This window comes from Vigna umbellata, chromosome 2 (assembly GCF_029865625.1).
Source record: "Vigna umbellata cultivar VRB3 chromosome 2, Vumbellata_1.0, whole genome shotgun sequence".
Lineage (NCBI taxonomy): Eukaryota > Viridiplantae > Streptophyta > Magnoliopsida > Fabales > Fabaceae > Vigna > Vigna umbellata.
Genome location: NC_142166.1, coordinates 49,876,012 through 49,892,349, shown reverse-complemented (window position 1 = coordinate 49,892,349; position 16,338 = coordinate 49,876,012). Strand labels below are relative to the sequence as shown.

General features: G+C 29.4%; 2 protein-coding genes across 2 annotated transcripts; one reads left to right on the top strand and one right to left on the bottom strand.

Moving 5' to 3' along the window:
• Positions 1-754: 754 nt before the first annotated feature.
• On the bottom strand, positions 755-4,585 carry LOC124824514 (protein NRT1/ PTR FAMILY 4.5-like). Its single transcript, XM_047296941.2, has 6 exons — positions 4,415-4,585; positions 4,177-4,246; positions 3,748-3,965; positions 2,142-2,588; positions 1,852-1,976; positions 755-1,726 (listed from the first exon to the last, which is right to left on the bottom strand). Exons 1-6 carry the CDS (start codon positions 4,415-4,417, stop codon positions 877-879), a joined length of 1,713 nt encoding a protein of 570 aa, XP_047152897.1. The 5' UTR covers positions 4,418-4,585; the 3' UTR covers positions 755-876.
• A 7,359-nt stretch (positions 4,586-11,944) lies between these two features.
• Positions 11,945-14,574, top strand: SERPIN1 (Serine protease inhibitor (SERPIN) family protein). Its single transcript, XM_047296942.2, has 2 exons — positions 11,945-12,423; positions 13,646-14,574. The coding sequence occupies exons 1-2, from the start codon at positions 12,034-12,036 to the stop codon at positions 14,423-14,425; spliced, it is 1,170 nt and encodes a 389-aa protein (XP_047152898.1). The 5' UTR covers positions 11,945-12,033; the 3' UTR covers positions 14,426-14,574.
• Positions 14,575-16,338: the final 1,764 nt, after the last annotated feature.

Below are 16,338 nucleotides of genomic sequence, written 5' to 3'. Positions count from 1 at the left end.
TTGATTACTATAATTATTCAAGAAAATCATTTTTAACTATAATAAGTAGTTTTTAAAATAGTAGAAAACTAAAATTTTAATTAATAAATAAGAAATACAAAGATAAAAGAAATTAAAGAATCTGTATATTAAAAACATTCAGATAAATTAAGTCATGCGAACTAAGTATAGTAACTAATCAGATATAGATAACGTCTATTTTCCAGTATTTTTAATTATTCCTCAGTACTTTTAAATTCGCATATTTAGGAAAAATGTTTAAACTTTGAAATGTGATGTACATTCTCTTTCCTCACCATTTTTGTGCGTAGACATTCTATACTTTAAATTACACAAATTAAAATCATATTTCAAGGTATACTTCAATAATTATTAATGAAAATTATTTATAATCATGAATGACAAAATGTATAATGATAAAATTAATGATAATTTTGAAAAAAAAAATAGTATTATCACATTTTTGTACGATGATTTAATTTATAAGACATTTCTATTTATATGACTTTTTTTTTTTCATCGATTCAACTTCTATGCTTTTACTCTAAATTTAGATTTGATTCCTGAATCAACGTAAATTTTTACTAATTCATCATCGAAGCAGTTCACTTTATAATCCAGTCGCTGTAAACACAGGCAAATCGACAACAGCTCTTTGACGTTCATCCTCTAGCCTATGTTTCAGAACTAAATTTGGCACCAAATCCAAGCAATGCTTTTTTGGTTTATCTGTTGAGCTTTTGATAAGTTGCTATTGATCAAACACTGTTCTGCAATTTCCATTGGTTGTTTGACTATCAAGGGACTTCATGGAGGTTTCTAATATTTATAACAGATAACAGAGCTACTTAAAAATTATATTGCGGGTCTAATAATCTAAACCTTGGTGATGTCCACATTATCTTTTGAATCATCTTGCTGGACTTCCACGGTTTTGTATGTATACCAAGAAGCACAAAGTAAGTAAAATCCAAAGTTCACAACACTTATGACGGACAACATCCAGTAGAAGTAGTTGAGCTTGTCCCTATTCAAGTTGTTGCTAGCCAACCACCCTCCACTCACTTTGTTAACCACCTCAACGACCACTGTGCTTGTAAAGTATCCAAATGCCACAGAACACCAGGAAATTGCAGTGCCAAGTGACTTCATTCCGGCTGAACTTTCTGCGTAGAAAAACTCCAATAGTCCTATCAGTGAAAACATGTCCGCAGCTCCAAAAATACCATATTGGAACCCCAGCCAGAACACACTCATCGGCAAAGCCTCTGTGCTGTCCACCATGTTGTGTTCGATGGCTACAGACTTGCGGCGTGTTTCCACAAAACCTGCCACTGCCATGGAAGCAGCAGACAGAACCAAACCGATGCCAATCCTCTGAAGGTGTCGAATTCCGGTCGGAATCCCTGTGATTCTTCGAGCAACCGGGACAAAAACACGGTCGTATAAGGGGATTAGGATAAACATGAACAACAAAGGGATGACTGGGAGAGAGGCTCCTGGCACTTTAAAGCCCCCTATTTTGGCGTTCATGGTGGTGCTTTGTTGTACTGTGAAGGTCTGAAGTTGAGCCAAACAAGTGTTCATGAAGATGGTGCTGAGTATTATCGGTAGCATGCGGATTAGGATTTTTGTTTCTTCCACTTGGGTCACTGTGCACAGTCTCCAGTGTTCGGAGGTTGAGGTACCTGTGCTGCTTTCAACAACTGCTGCTCGGTCTAAGAATCTGAGTTTATTGTTCCAAGAAAACCAAATCAGGAACTGATAAACAAAACTTTGAAGTCAAAGAATAATAATCAGCCGGCACTGGAGTTAACTGCATTCAATCATTTTTTCCGTTAATTTCGTTACCTGAACTGTCCTGTCCTTTTAAGAATTTCAACATTGTCCCCTCTTTGCTTTTCATGAATCTCATGCAGTTCGTCTGTGTTATCTGGAATCTGAACTTTTCTGTTTCTGAAGGCTACCACGAACACCTAACAGTACAACAAAACTGTGAGAAATTTTTGAAATATCGAATACTCACCACTATAATCTCTGAAGTTCATAGATAACATTTTTTAATTTGTAAGAGATTACTCAACATGATTTGAATAGTGACTGGTTTTTATTAACTTAGGAGGCAGTTATAGTGACAGTACCTGTAGGATTCGAAGTAGAGGACTTCCCTTTGGAACATTGTTTCGGTATAATGAGTTTCCCATGCATATGAAGAGAATTGAGAAAAGAATTGCTATGGTGCATATGATAAAGCTCCAATCCCATCCCTGGTTGGCACCGATCCAAACAATGAAAGTAACACCAATTATTGATCCTATGGTAAGACTGAACAAGAACCAGTTGAAAAAGCTCGATAGTTGAGATGCCTCCTTCGGATCTTTTTCATCAAACTGGTCAGCCCCCAAGGCAGGTAAAGCAGCCTTAATTCCACCAGTTCCTAAAGCAACAAGGTATAGCCCACTATAAAGCATTGCAATTTGGCCCCCTGTGGCAACCTTACATTCACTCATCTGGGTTACTGCTAAATCTTTGCAGGGGATGGGTCTTAATTTCTGGGACTTTGCTTGAACTGCTAGAATACCAAATCCCTGTAAATAGTTTATATATCATATTTAACATTCACATTTAAACAACAAAAATAGTAACATAAAAAATTTTCTATTCTACAGTGTTGGATGTTTAAACAGAAAATTAATGAGAAGTCTCACGTAAGATGAGAAATCCTTTTGTTATTTATTTTAATTTTTTTAGGAGAGAATTTCCCTATCCCATTTTTTTGTTTTTTCGTTAATATTATCGGGTTCAGAGACAGAATATTGAATTACAAAAAAAAACATATATTAAATTCAATTCAAATTATTTTGTTTTGCAAATACTTTATTGACATGAAATAAGTTTAATTTTTTTTTCTATTTAGACGAAGTGTTTCAATTATTATCAGACACGAAATTTTATTTTAATAATTAATAATTTAAAAATATTAGTTGATGATATTCTTTTTTATAATTTTCACTTAAATTTGGTCATATTTTCCAACTCGTGTTAACAATTTTATTTTTTCAAATTAACATTGAGGTTGTCTTTTATCTGACTCTTAATTATTTTGGTTGAAATTAGTTAATAAGGCAACTCTTTTAACATTAGAAATACTTTTTCTTACTTTTCCATCCATGCCAACTTAAAAAAAATTCTTGATCGATTTGCAAAAACAATTCTGGTCAAGTTTGTCTAAAAATCATGAAGGATTTTAAACATATATGTATATATATTGATGAACGGACGTCGAGAGAACCTTTTTTATATATATCATGATATGTTTGTTTAGATGGATTATGGACCATTAAAGAGTTAGATGAGAAAAAGTCGTCACATACTTTTTATTTTAATCAAACATGTCCTTATCATGTTTTATAAGTAGGCTTTATCTTTTTCTTTCTGTCACTCTGTCATTCAAAAAAGTTGTATAAAACAAATGTAATAATACAGTTTCTCTTCGAGTAAAGACAAGGTACGATGTTGGAGTGAATTAAACTACTCTTTCATGGAAGATTGAGAGACGTGTTCAGTCATGCCAGTCAAGAAACAACCAGAGCTTCAATAATTCAACACTACAGTTATAACGGTTGACTAAAGTTTTCAGTAAGAGATGTTCATTCACAAGATTGTTCCAAAATGATAGTTCTAACAAAAACTCATGTCGTGATGCGGGAAAACAATACACTCGTGAGAGAAATTGGTTAAACTTACCAGCAATTCCATGCACGCAAACAGAACACAAGTCTTGAATCTAGAGAGATAGGCATCGCTGATTATTCCACCAAACAGTGGTAGTAAAAAGGCAGTTCCCAAAAAGTTGGTCAGGGTTGTGGCAGACTTTGTTATGCCGAAGTTCATGTACCCAAAGAAGTAAGTTACTAGGCTCACAGCATTGGAAACGAAAGCCATGCTCTCTAGCCCTTCCATAGCTGCATACACAAAGTGGAATATTTCATGTTTCTTAGAACAAATTGTGTGTGGTTGACCGACGATCATGTTCTTTGAGTATTTGGTAAGAATGAAAGAACATCTATTAGGAGATGCAAACTCTTCAAATGAATCAAGAAATTAGTTTTTAGTTCTAGACTATATGATATATTGGTTTACAAACAGAAAAGTTTAAAGGGTTGAAGCTGTTACCGTATACAAAAAGTGCAGCTCTGTTTCCTCCTAGCCTTCTTTGTTGCCTTGGCATGTTTCTGCAGATTCCCTGAGAGTTATGAAAGCAAAATTCAATAAACCAAGGCAAGTTCAAAGGAGAGATAGAGAGAGATGACACTAAAATACACAAGATTGATCTTAAACATGTTTGAGAAACTGATTCACTTTTCCTTATCTGTTCAATTTGATGAACATTCAAAAGGAAAGAGTTGATTACCATTGTCAGTGCCTTCTTTGGTACAGAATGTGCCTTTCTTTAAGAATCAGTGCTTCATTCGCCATGAATTTAAATGAAAACCATGTTGCAGTTGAAGTAAACTTTAAAAAATCCTATGCAACTTGACATTAGAAAAATAGTTTTTGTCACATTTTGTAAGCTACGTTCCTGTTCTCCTCTCCAACCCCCATAATGTAGGTGTTTTGAACTTATTAGTTGACGTAATCGCTTTTTTTTTTATCAGAGAACGAATTAATAAGTGTTGGTAGGGTTGAATATACCACGTTAGTTTGTAGAATTGATTGGCATCTTTCAACTACTTTGTTCATGCATGTAAAAGATAAATTTCAAATTTAACTTAATCTAATTAATAAAGTGAAGTATGATGTAGACATTTTGTATAATAAAACAGTTTAATAATGAAATTTGAGTAAAAGAGTATTTAAATTTGGACGAGTTATGTAGTAATTTGGTTTTGCGATTGATGCTACATTCGTAAAGTTATTCCTTGGTTTGGGCAAGGGACAAAACAATGTTTCTTATATCCTAACGTTCTCTTCCTGTTTGGATTGTGCCTTTGTCTCTTGTAATGTTTGATGCTGTTTATGTAACCATCCTTTGTAAATTACATGTCAGACAAGAAAACTACCTCAGATAGAGCTAAATGCATACTTTTGGATAAATAATATCCAAAATATAAATGATTCCTTAAACTTCAACGGTTTAGTAATAATGTCTGTAACTTAAAAATGACAACAAAAAATGTCATTATATATATATATATATATATATATATATATATATATATATATATATATATATATATAAACATGCACATTTAATATATTATTTTAATACACTTCAAATATATATTCAAACGATGAAATGTTTATACCAAAATAGCATATCACGTTGCGGTGTTGTGACAAAATTATAATTATAATTTCGTGAATACTCTTTGTTAAAAAAATGAAAAAAAAAAGTCAACAAACCATATGTGTATATTAGGAGATTTCAATTTATATATGTGAACAAATTGAGATGTAATTAGTTTATAAAATAAAGACGTGGTATGATGATTGTGGTGGCTGCAAAAAAAGGTATCTCATTTTGACAATAGAATTAAATATGTTGACAAATGGATGAGCAGCATCACAGCTCAACATATTCCAAATCCAGCCTTTTTGTTTTCTTGCCGGGAGGTCACTAACGGTTAGAGCTAATTATGATAAACAGTTTTAACTCGTGACTAATTAAACTTAATTTACTAATCAATAAGATAGTTAAGGAACACCGGTAGAACGTTTACTTAGACTTTTTAACGTTGTTTATTTTAATAATAAATTATATTAGTTATGTAATTGATGTTGAAATTGAAAAAATTTATACATTAATTATCAATTAACTAAGTATGGTATATATAATATCAATATTCTGTATATTGATTGTGAAAGTATTATACATTTTTTATGGTGATAACAAAGAGAACATTATTGTAGTAAAGAAAAACTTTATATATATATATATATATATATATATATATATATATATATATATATATATATATATATATTATTTTTATTTAAATTATAAATATTATTTGATAATTTTTCAAAAAATTAAGGACCAATTTCAAGAAGATAAAAAAGTCACGACATGTAACATTTTATTTCTTAAATACATTAAAATTAAAATCGAAAATGTCAAGAATTATTCTTAACTTTTGTATTTGTAGTATTTTACACGGCAACTAAACATTATAGATAAATGGATGTTGAATGATAAAAGATTTTGAACAAATGCTAATAAACCAAACTTTAACTGAAATTCTAATAAAAGAATTTAGAAAGAATATCCTTAAATAACAATTATTATTTTACTTTAAGATATACTAAAATTAAATGTAAAATAAAGTCAAAACACAAGAAGTCAAGTTTACCTATGATTTTAAGATCTCATTCGTAAGATAAAACTATAATTGTACAAGATAAAATGGAGATATCAAACGATAAATAAAGTATTGGGAACCTTTTTATGTCCAGACATATGCTTGATTATTAGTGTTTATTATTTGTTAACCACTTCTCTAATAATTGTACGATTGAGATTAGATGTTTTCTCTTCAGATTGTCAATATAACATTTGAGGGTCTAATTATTGCATCAGCTTATTGAGTTACTAAACAAATATGTGTAATACAAACATTTTCTTAACTCCTATAGTATTATTAATTAAGATGGGATAAGTAAATCCCTATTATCTTAACTTTATACTTTATAATAACTAGTTATATTTAATTTATGGGTAAATCATTAACGCAGTTATACGAGATCTATATCGAGACTTTGGATTAAGACATCGGTAACGATTCTAATGCTAAAGTTAATTTGCCAAAAGAGAGATTACAGATTAGATATATTTCTTCTTTAAAAAAAATAAAAATTACATAGAACTTGTATAGGAAAAAGAAATATAAAAGTTAATCTGTTTGCTAAATTAGAAAAAAAAAAAAGCCAATTTTCACCTGGCTTGAGGGTGTGAAAATACAAAATATACAGATAAGAAGAGTCCTTGCATCTTCATGTTGCACAAATTTATTATTATATATATAATGTTACATTAGACAAGTTATCTTGAAAGTTTATATTTTACGATGTGACCTCAGATATTTAATCACAAAATTAAGTAAGTTAAACTTATATTACAAATAACTATTGATTTATGGAATACAGTACAAAAAAAATGTGATCATAACAATCATAATAACAAGTTGGTGATTCATTTATGAGTATCGTACAATTATAATGTGAATAATAATAATAATAATTTAAATAAAGAAGGTTATCAAGCAAATTATGAATGAGCTGACTTACAAGAGTCTTGAATGTTCATGTCAGGGCGGTTGAATACAAGTGAATGTCATTGTCCCTGTCTTCTTGTAATTTCTGCAAACGGATTCGCATATGCAGATGCTGCCAAATTAAAACAACTTGAAGAACCCAAAAAAAAATATTTGTTAAAATTGGTTTCTATCACATTAGATCATTCCTAATCAACTCTCATTCGGCTTAATACAATTAGATTTAAAAAAATCTGAGTTTTGTCATATTGGGAATTTGGTTTCCTTCATTTCTTCTTTGGAACTGGGCCATGTACTACGTTATTTTTGTTTCCAATCTTTAGTTTGTATTGTGCAATTGTGTGATCTTAATGTAGCAAATTGGAGTCCAAAGAAAGGTATATCACTTAGGATTATGGGTTTATTTTGTAAACTTCAATTAAGATCCATATATTAGATAAAATTGGATTTTTAATATAGTTTAAATTAAATTTGTATACTAATTTAAATTAAATGTAGTTTTATATTTAAATTTACTTTAATTTATCTTATTAGTCTCAATCTAATATAAAATTGGTTACATCATATTTCATTTAATATAAAAGTTTGGTATAATCATATTTCGTTTAACAAAAGGTATGATTAAACTTATCTTAAGTTAGATGTAATTAAATAAAATTAAGCTTAATTTGAGTTAGGCGATTCAACCCATTCCGGTATAGGTTTGATCCAATCGAATCTAACATAAGTTTAGTTTACTCATATTAACATTAACTAAAAATTTAGTTTTAATATAATTTAGACTCAACCTAAGCTAACTTGTGTGGGTCTAGTTCGATCCAATCGAATTTGGATTAATTGGTTAAATTAAACTTTATATGACTTTGACCTAACTCAATAATTTGTGATTTAAATTTAAATCAACTTGACTTGATATAAATCAAATTCAATCCAACTTGACTTAGTGTAAACTTCAATGACTATACACAATGTAAACTTAACTTAACCTGAAATCCTTTCACATCAGTTCAACCTTAATCTCTTTCATTTGAATCCTCAACCTTATCTAACACAAATCTATTTAGACTTCGACTACACTATACTTTACCTATATTACCATTGTTTAAATAAAAATAAAATAAATCTAAACCATGTCTTTATCATGCATAAGACATTCGTTAACTTTAAAAAGTTAATAAAGTATATTAAAATAACTTTCTCATGTGGATAATTTTTCAAATTCTACTATTTTAATCATTAATAAATTTTACATAAATATGTACAAATTTCATTAATTTATAATATTTATACTACAAAGAAATATTAATATGCATTTTTGTAAGTACATTATATATTATATATTGATGTATCCTTACACACCATAACAATGATGGAAAAAACAATTTATTTAGTAGAACTTTTTACGTAGTATTTATTTTGAAGCAGATTTTATTTGCACATTTATCTTAAAACAATTTCAGTTTCAAATCCATATATTTCTATATTTGAATTATATATAAAATAAATCATTTTTTTTAACTTTAAAAATCTAAAATCAAATTAAATTCAAGTTTGTAAAACATATTTAATTGAATCGAATTAATCTAAGATATAATTGGGTTAAACTTAAGTTTAGATTAAGTTAGATAAGATTGAGTTAAATTCAATTCAATACATAATGATCATGACAAAGTCAAGTTATACTCAAATTAGTTTGGGCCGAACAAAATTTAACCTTAAGTCAAAGTTGACTGGTGTTTCACCCTGTACTTCCGAGGGTTTCACCCTGCACCGAACAAGATAGTGTTTTTTTATTTGAATACATATTTTAGAATTTGAATTATAGTTTTATATATACTCTGGAACATTTATAATAATAATAAAATCCATGGATGAGTGGATTTTTTAAATTGGCTTTCAAATGTAGTTCAATATTTATTAAATTTTAATAATTTATTAAGTATTTGAATTTATAAATTTTTTTATTGATTTGATAGTATTAGTTTTTAATCTTTTTATACAAAATTATTGACATGGCTTTTCAAATTTTTAATTTAATATTTATTAAATTTTAAAAGCTTTCAAATAAATTATAAGGCTTAAACATGGCTTTCGAACTTTTTAGTTTAATATTTAAGAAAGTTTAATGATTTATTAAGTCTTTCAAATTATAAAAAATTTTAATTGATTTTTTAAATGATTTATTAAGTTTCATTGTTTTTTACATTCATAATTCATTAATATATTATTACAAATAAAAAACTTTTAAATTCTATAAAATTTAAAAAATATATTAAATATTTACAAACTAAATTATTTAATTCAAAATAGATACGATTAATTTAAATATTTATATAAATAATTAATTAATAAAAATAAAAAAAATAATTAAAATCAAAAAGAAAAACTTATAAAACAAATAAAACATAAAATAATTCAAAACAACACAATCTAATCAAAATATAAATAATTAATTAATTAAAATAAATATATACAGAGAAAGAAGAAAGGACATAATAAGATCCTAAAGAGAAAGAGTCTCCAAAACTGTTAAAAAAATTTAGTCAAAATATTTTTTTTGTTTTATTAAAAATTAATAACATTTTAATTGATTTTAATTGGGAACATAATTGTGATTTTTGAAAAATTTGGAAGTACATGATGAGGAGGTGCACCCAAGTTGATTAGAAGGTCATCCTAAAACCACTTAAGGCCTAACCAATAAGTGCCCACTTCAGATTGAATTATCCTACCTTTATCAATTCAGACCACATTTTCAACCTCTCTACATTTTCCAACACTTTGATGAATAATCCTATACGACCTCAATCACCAATCTTAAGCAATGACTGCCTTTTGCCTTCATTGGTTGATAAAACCACAATACCTCACACAATCACAGAATTATATTTGTAATGCGCCATTTTCACAATTTGATTTGGGGTAATTCTCTCTGCACCCACGTTTTTCTTCCTGCACCCAAAAATTATAAAATTCCCACTTTAACCCTGTATTAAAATATATGAAAAAACCCCAGTTTGAGAGGTGGAGGTGTGAAACTCTTCATCCTAGCGCCGCTTTGACATCTTCCGTTATTGAAATATATATATTTCAAATTAAGTGTTCCAAAAAACATTTCTTTAGATTTGGAAACAGTAAAGAAGTGTAGAAGTTTTTATTATATTTATAATAAAAAATAGTTTGGGGAGTATACTTTTGTGAGAAATAATCGTACTTTGACATAATTTTTTTCATAATATTTTTTACGTATAACGTGATTTGTTCATGTTAGTGTTTATGATTATTGATTGTAAAGTAATTTTGAATCAATCATAAAATTATATATTAAAATATTATAAAAAATATATTATAAAAGTATCATTATATTTTTATTGAATTATAGAAAAAAGTGAAGGAAGAAAAACTTATCCTTTATCTGTAATAAAATTCCTTTTTCCACCCCTTTCAGTCTCACTGCTTCATTTTTGGTAAACATTTTCTCTTTTACAAAGGATTTCTTATGTTTTATTGTCTTTTTCAAGTTTTAATTTTCTCATAACTAAAATGTAATAATACTTTTTCCAAGTGAGTTTTCACGTATCTGTTTCTTTAATTGTCTCAAGATTTTACAAGAAAACTTATTTCTCTCACGAACATATTTGTAACCAAAATAAATATAAATTGTTTCTTTTATTTTTTTTAATCTATAATATTGGTCTTCCAATTTTAAATAAAATATATAATCCTTTTTATTTCTTATATTTTAATTAATTAAATCATTTTATGATATTTGTTCTGATAAAAAATTTGGTGTCTCTTATCGAACAAAAAATCATCAAAATCTCTTTGTGTTTGTTTAATGTTTTTGAAAAATTTGAATAGTAAGTTATGTTAGAAGCGTATAGCAAAAATCAAGAAAAGATCATTCAACAAAAAAGTAAGTTACTTTAATATAATCAATAAATAATTAAAGAAAGTAGAGACGGAGAAAATTACATAATATACTTTTATACAGGTTTATATTAAAATATCCTACTTAATCACTCTTAAAAAAAACACCAATAAAATAGGAGTTTAAAACTATTTTTTTTTCTATATCAAACTTAATAAAAGTTTAAGACTGGCCCATTCTCGTCAACTAAAAGGTTTTTGGTCTACCAAACATTCGTCCAATCCTTATTTCTCTTTTCTTGTGTAGTGCTTTGTGTTCTCAGTGTAAGTTGCAGGTAAAATGACACTAATATTTAGTTTTTGTCTTACAATTTTAAAATAAAATGTTTAATCCTTTTTTATTTTTTTAATTAATTAAATCATTTTATGATATTTCAATAAATAAGTTATATTTACTATTCAATTGAAAAAATAAAATTAAACAATGTGTAAAATTGAGGATTGGATCAAATTTCTATTTTTAAAATAGGAGAGAACAAGTATCTCTATTTTAAAAACACCTATAGATTCTGTTTTATAAAAAATATTTAATATTTTAGTTTCAGTTTAGTAATGCATTTGAGAACACCTTTAGCTTTAATTATATAGACTCTCGAAACAAAATTCTACACTTGTCCACTCCAAACTTAATCACTAAGCATACGTGTAGCCACGTGGAGAGAGGACGGAAGTGTCAAAGCAAGAGCTCGACACGGTTCCTGAACTGGCGTCAGAAAATATATAAAGGAAATTAGGTTCGTTAATTTAGTGTTCAAAGTGTTGAAATATCCAAAAATCGGGATTCTAAAATTAGCGTCACCGCGAGCTTCATTTCTTTCCAGAATCGAAAATGGACCTGCGTGAATCGATCAGCAACCAAACCGATGTTGCCCTGAGCATGACAAAGCTGTTGGTGTCGAAGGAAGCTCGGGACAAGAACTTCGTGTATTCGCCGCTATCGTTGCACGTTGTTCTCAGCATCATCGCTGCTGGCTCCAAGGGTCCCACACTCGATCAGCTTCTCTCCTTCCTCCGATCCAAGTCCACCGACCATCTCAACTCCTTCGCCTCTCAGCTCGTCACCGTCGTACTCTCCGATGCCTATCCCGCCGGCGGGCCTCGACTCTCCTTCGCGGACGGCGTCTGGGTTGAGCAAACCCTTTCTCTTCTTCCTTCCTTCAAACAGCTTGTCAACACTGATTACAAGGCAACTTTGGCTTCGGTTGATTTCCAGACCAAGGTAACTTTCCCTCTTTTTCACTGCGCCCAATCCTCCATCCCCCTGTCGTGTTAGCATTCGATGTTTTGTTTTAGAGGCTAACCCTTTATTGTAGGCATTTAATAATTTGTAAAAGCTTTTTGGAAGATACCTGAAAACACTTTTGTTCCAGTGTAGAGAGTAGGCTCTTCCTTTAAAGAATGAATTATGTGATAAAAGTGACATCATTATAGTGCCTTAATCCAATGGTTTTCAACATAGTAGGTTGATGACTTAGAACTTCTATAGCCTTCTATTATCAAATGATTTTGTTTTAGCAGAATAAAATTTTCCATAAAAAGTTTGGATATACTAATCTACAAGTAAAAAATGAGAAGAAAAAGGAAGAAGTTCCTCTGAGATCTTATGCATAAAAGCTAATGTGCAGAAGTTTTCCCATATTAGGTTCTCCGAAAACTAGCCAAAACACTTTTATATGAAGAAAACAAGGAAAGAGAAATAAGCGCAAGCTAAAATTAGCTTCCATATCTGGATAGGATAAATGATTTAATGTACTCCAAAAGCATAAATTAGTTTATGCATATACCTAATTTTATGTTGGTAGAGAAACTTATTTTATTTATTTGTTTTCTTATTTTCCTCTCAAACAAGTCTTCATCTAAACATTGAAATTAGACTATGATCAATGCCACCTTCAAACCAAAATATTTAGTACAAATTTCAATAGCATTGTGTGTGACAGTGTGGATGCTTTTTCATCCTTTTGAAAGCTTTAGCTATTTATAAGTATGAAATGCTTCTTATTCTGTTGATACAACCTTGCCACTGCCCATAAAATATGGAAAACATCCAATTGCCGTTTTTGTAGTCATTACCAATTTAAAATTGAACCAAGCATCTTCATTTAATCACAGGACTTGCTAGTCTTTTCGAGTTTGTGACCAATCAAAGTGTGTAAAAATGTGCCAACCAGTGCTGCAATAACTTAACGAACCTCTGGTCTTTTGCTCCCGTAATGTAGTACTAGATAGAACACAAATCTCTCGATCCATCATCAAGTTGATTGTAGAGCACCACGACTGTCAACTTTCCTTGGAATTGTTCCCTTATCGACTTCGTATTTATGTGGGAATTTTTTTTTTCCAAAAACTTAAACACTTTTATTGAAATGCATGAGATAAAAGGGGCACCTGTCCATTTATACAATTGATTTTAAATTTGATAATAATTTTTAATTTCTAAGGCTGTTGAAGTGGCCAATGAAGTTAATTCTTGGGCCGAAAAGGAGACAAATGGCCTTGTAAAAGAACTTCTTCCTGCTGGATCTGTTGACAGTACAACCAGACTCATCTTTGCAAATGCACTGTACTTCAAAGGAGCGTGGAATGAGAAGTTTGATGCTTCAATTACAAAAGACCATGATTTCCACCTTCTTGATGGCAAATCAGTCAAGGTTCCCTTCATGACTAGCAAGAAGAAGCAGTTCATAAGGCCTTTTGAGGGTTTTAAAGTCCTTGGTCTTCCCTACAAGCAAGGCGAAGATAAACGCCAATTCACCATGTACTTTTTCCTTCCAGATGCAAAAGATGGGCTGCCAGCTTTGGTTGAGAAGTTGGCTTCTGAATCTGAGTTCTTGGAACGCAAGCTTCCTAATCACCAATTGGAAGTAGGGGATTTCAGGATCCCAAGATTCAAAGTTTCTTTTGGGTTTGAAGCCTCTGATGTGCTGAAGGAACTTGGAGTGGTTTTACCTTTCACTGTTGGAGGTTTGACAGAAATGGTGGAGTCTCCTGTGGGTCAAAAGCTGTGTGTTTCTGATATATTTCACAAGTCTTTTATTGAAGTAAACGAAGAAGGTACTGAAGCTGCAGCGGCTACTGCTGCAACTATACTGTTGAGGAGTGCTCTGTCTTCGTCTAAAATAGACTTCGTAGCTGACCACCCTTTCTTGTTCCTCATCAGAGAAGATTTAACTGGAACAGTACTCTTTATGGGCCAGGTGCTCGATCCTCGTGCTGGATGATATTAGCGACCACATAAAATTAGTACAAAAACTCGCTCCCTTGTTCTGTTCTCTTTATTTACTTATGATCAGATGATCCAAAACTTGTTAATGTTTGAGGTGTGACTTTGAAAGAAAGCAAAAAAGGTACAAATGGATCACCTTTTATATTTATTGTTGCCAACACTTATTAGTTTATATCGCGTGAATAACCAAACCTTCATGCTTTAGTGGGAGAGTAAAATTTTAATGGAGTTAATGGTGTGATTGAGACAGGGGAAGTTCCTAAAATTTTGCTAATTCGTTTCGTGAAATTTCTTTAAAGAAATTATTTTTTTGCTTCACAGGATTGACTTCATAACTTGTAAAGAGATGGTTGCCTTGTTGTGGTATTGGTAATCTATGACTTCAATGCCATGTAGATGTAGTATTTGTGTTTATACAAAATGCATGTTGCAATTTCTTATAATTTATTGAATGTCATTGGTGAAATTCTTGATATACAAGAATAATAACATTAGTCAAGACGATGTTGGAGATGGATTCTATATTGAGTATTAGTGAGTTGTGAACAACAATATCATGAAAGTTGTTAACAATTAGTTTGATATGTAAGACGGTAAAAAAACGGAAGATAGTAAATTATTGTTATCGTTAATGAATTTATGCATATTATTAGTGGCATGATTTAAGTAATTTTGTTGGTAGCATGACAAATGTTTGAATCAAAACATGTGAAATCTCTCCATTTGATAATTTTGATAAAGAAAGAATGTATTAGTTTTCAATTAGATATTCACTAAAGTTCCATATTAACTAATGTGAATAAAGAAAAATAAATAAAAAACTACTAAGTAAAATGATGGTTTAAATGATTTCAACCAAATAAATTCCTTGAGTGTGTAAGAGTTGGGATAGTTGTCTATTAGAAGAGTTTGTAATTTTTTCTTAAGGACCAAAAAATGTATTTTATGGATTAAATTTTCAAGTGTTAAATCATTTTACTTTTTGTATGCTTTTATTTAAATTTTATACTCTTATTTATGACGTGTTCCACTCGTAAAGATTTTTTTATTTGTAATTCTAATAAATATCATATAAATTAAATCATATAATTATATATATATATATATATATATATATATTAATCTTTTAAATACTAAATATTTAATTTTACATTCTATCCATCGATCTTTATTTAATATTTATTTCTATTTCTGAAAGAAAAAAGTATATATGAAATGAAATTGTGCAATAAAATATGAACGAAGTTTAAGATAGCATATAGTATTAACTATTTTTTAAGAAAAACAAAACTAATATTTATTATTTATTACAAAGAAGTTATTCAATAAATATGTTTTCTTTAAATAAGTCGTTCACTTCCCTTTTTATTAAATAATTTTTTTGAAGTCTATTAATAAATCTAAGCTTATACTTACTTAATAAAATTCACATAAAAATAATTAATAATAAAAACATATAAAAAAAAGGAAAAAGAAAAGAACCGATGTTCTGGAAAGAATGTCTGAGCCGATGTTGTTGGTGGTGAGGAACAAGTCTTAGGCACCTAGAAGACTGTGGTGTTGAACTATTCAAGTCATCCCACACAACATTCAATAATGTGAAAAACTGAACCCATGGAGATGGATGGACGGGTTTTTATATCATTTAAAAAAACACATTTTAATTATTTTTATTTGGGATTTCCAAAAGAAAAAATTGAAAAAAGTTAATTTGACTGGATAATAATTGAATCTCTTTTATATTTGTTGAACCTTTTATATATTGGTGACTGTTGGATTAGCCTCAATATTCCTTTTTGTTATCATAAACTGTAAAAAAAATGTTTTTAACTATAAGACACATTTTTCTATACTAAATTTTAATTCATATTTGTTGATAGTATTAAACAACTTTTTTAAATATGTTGT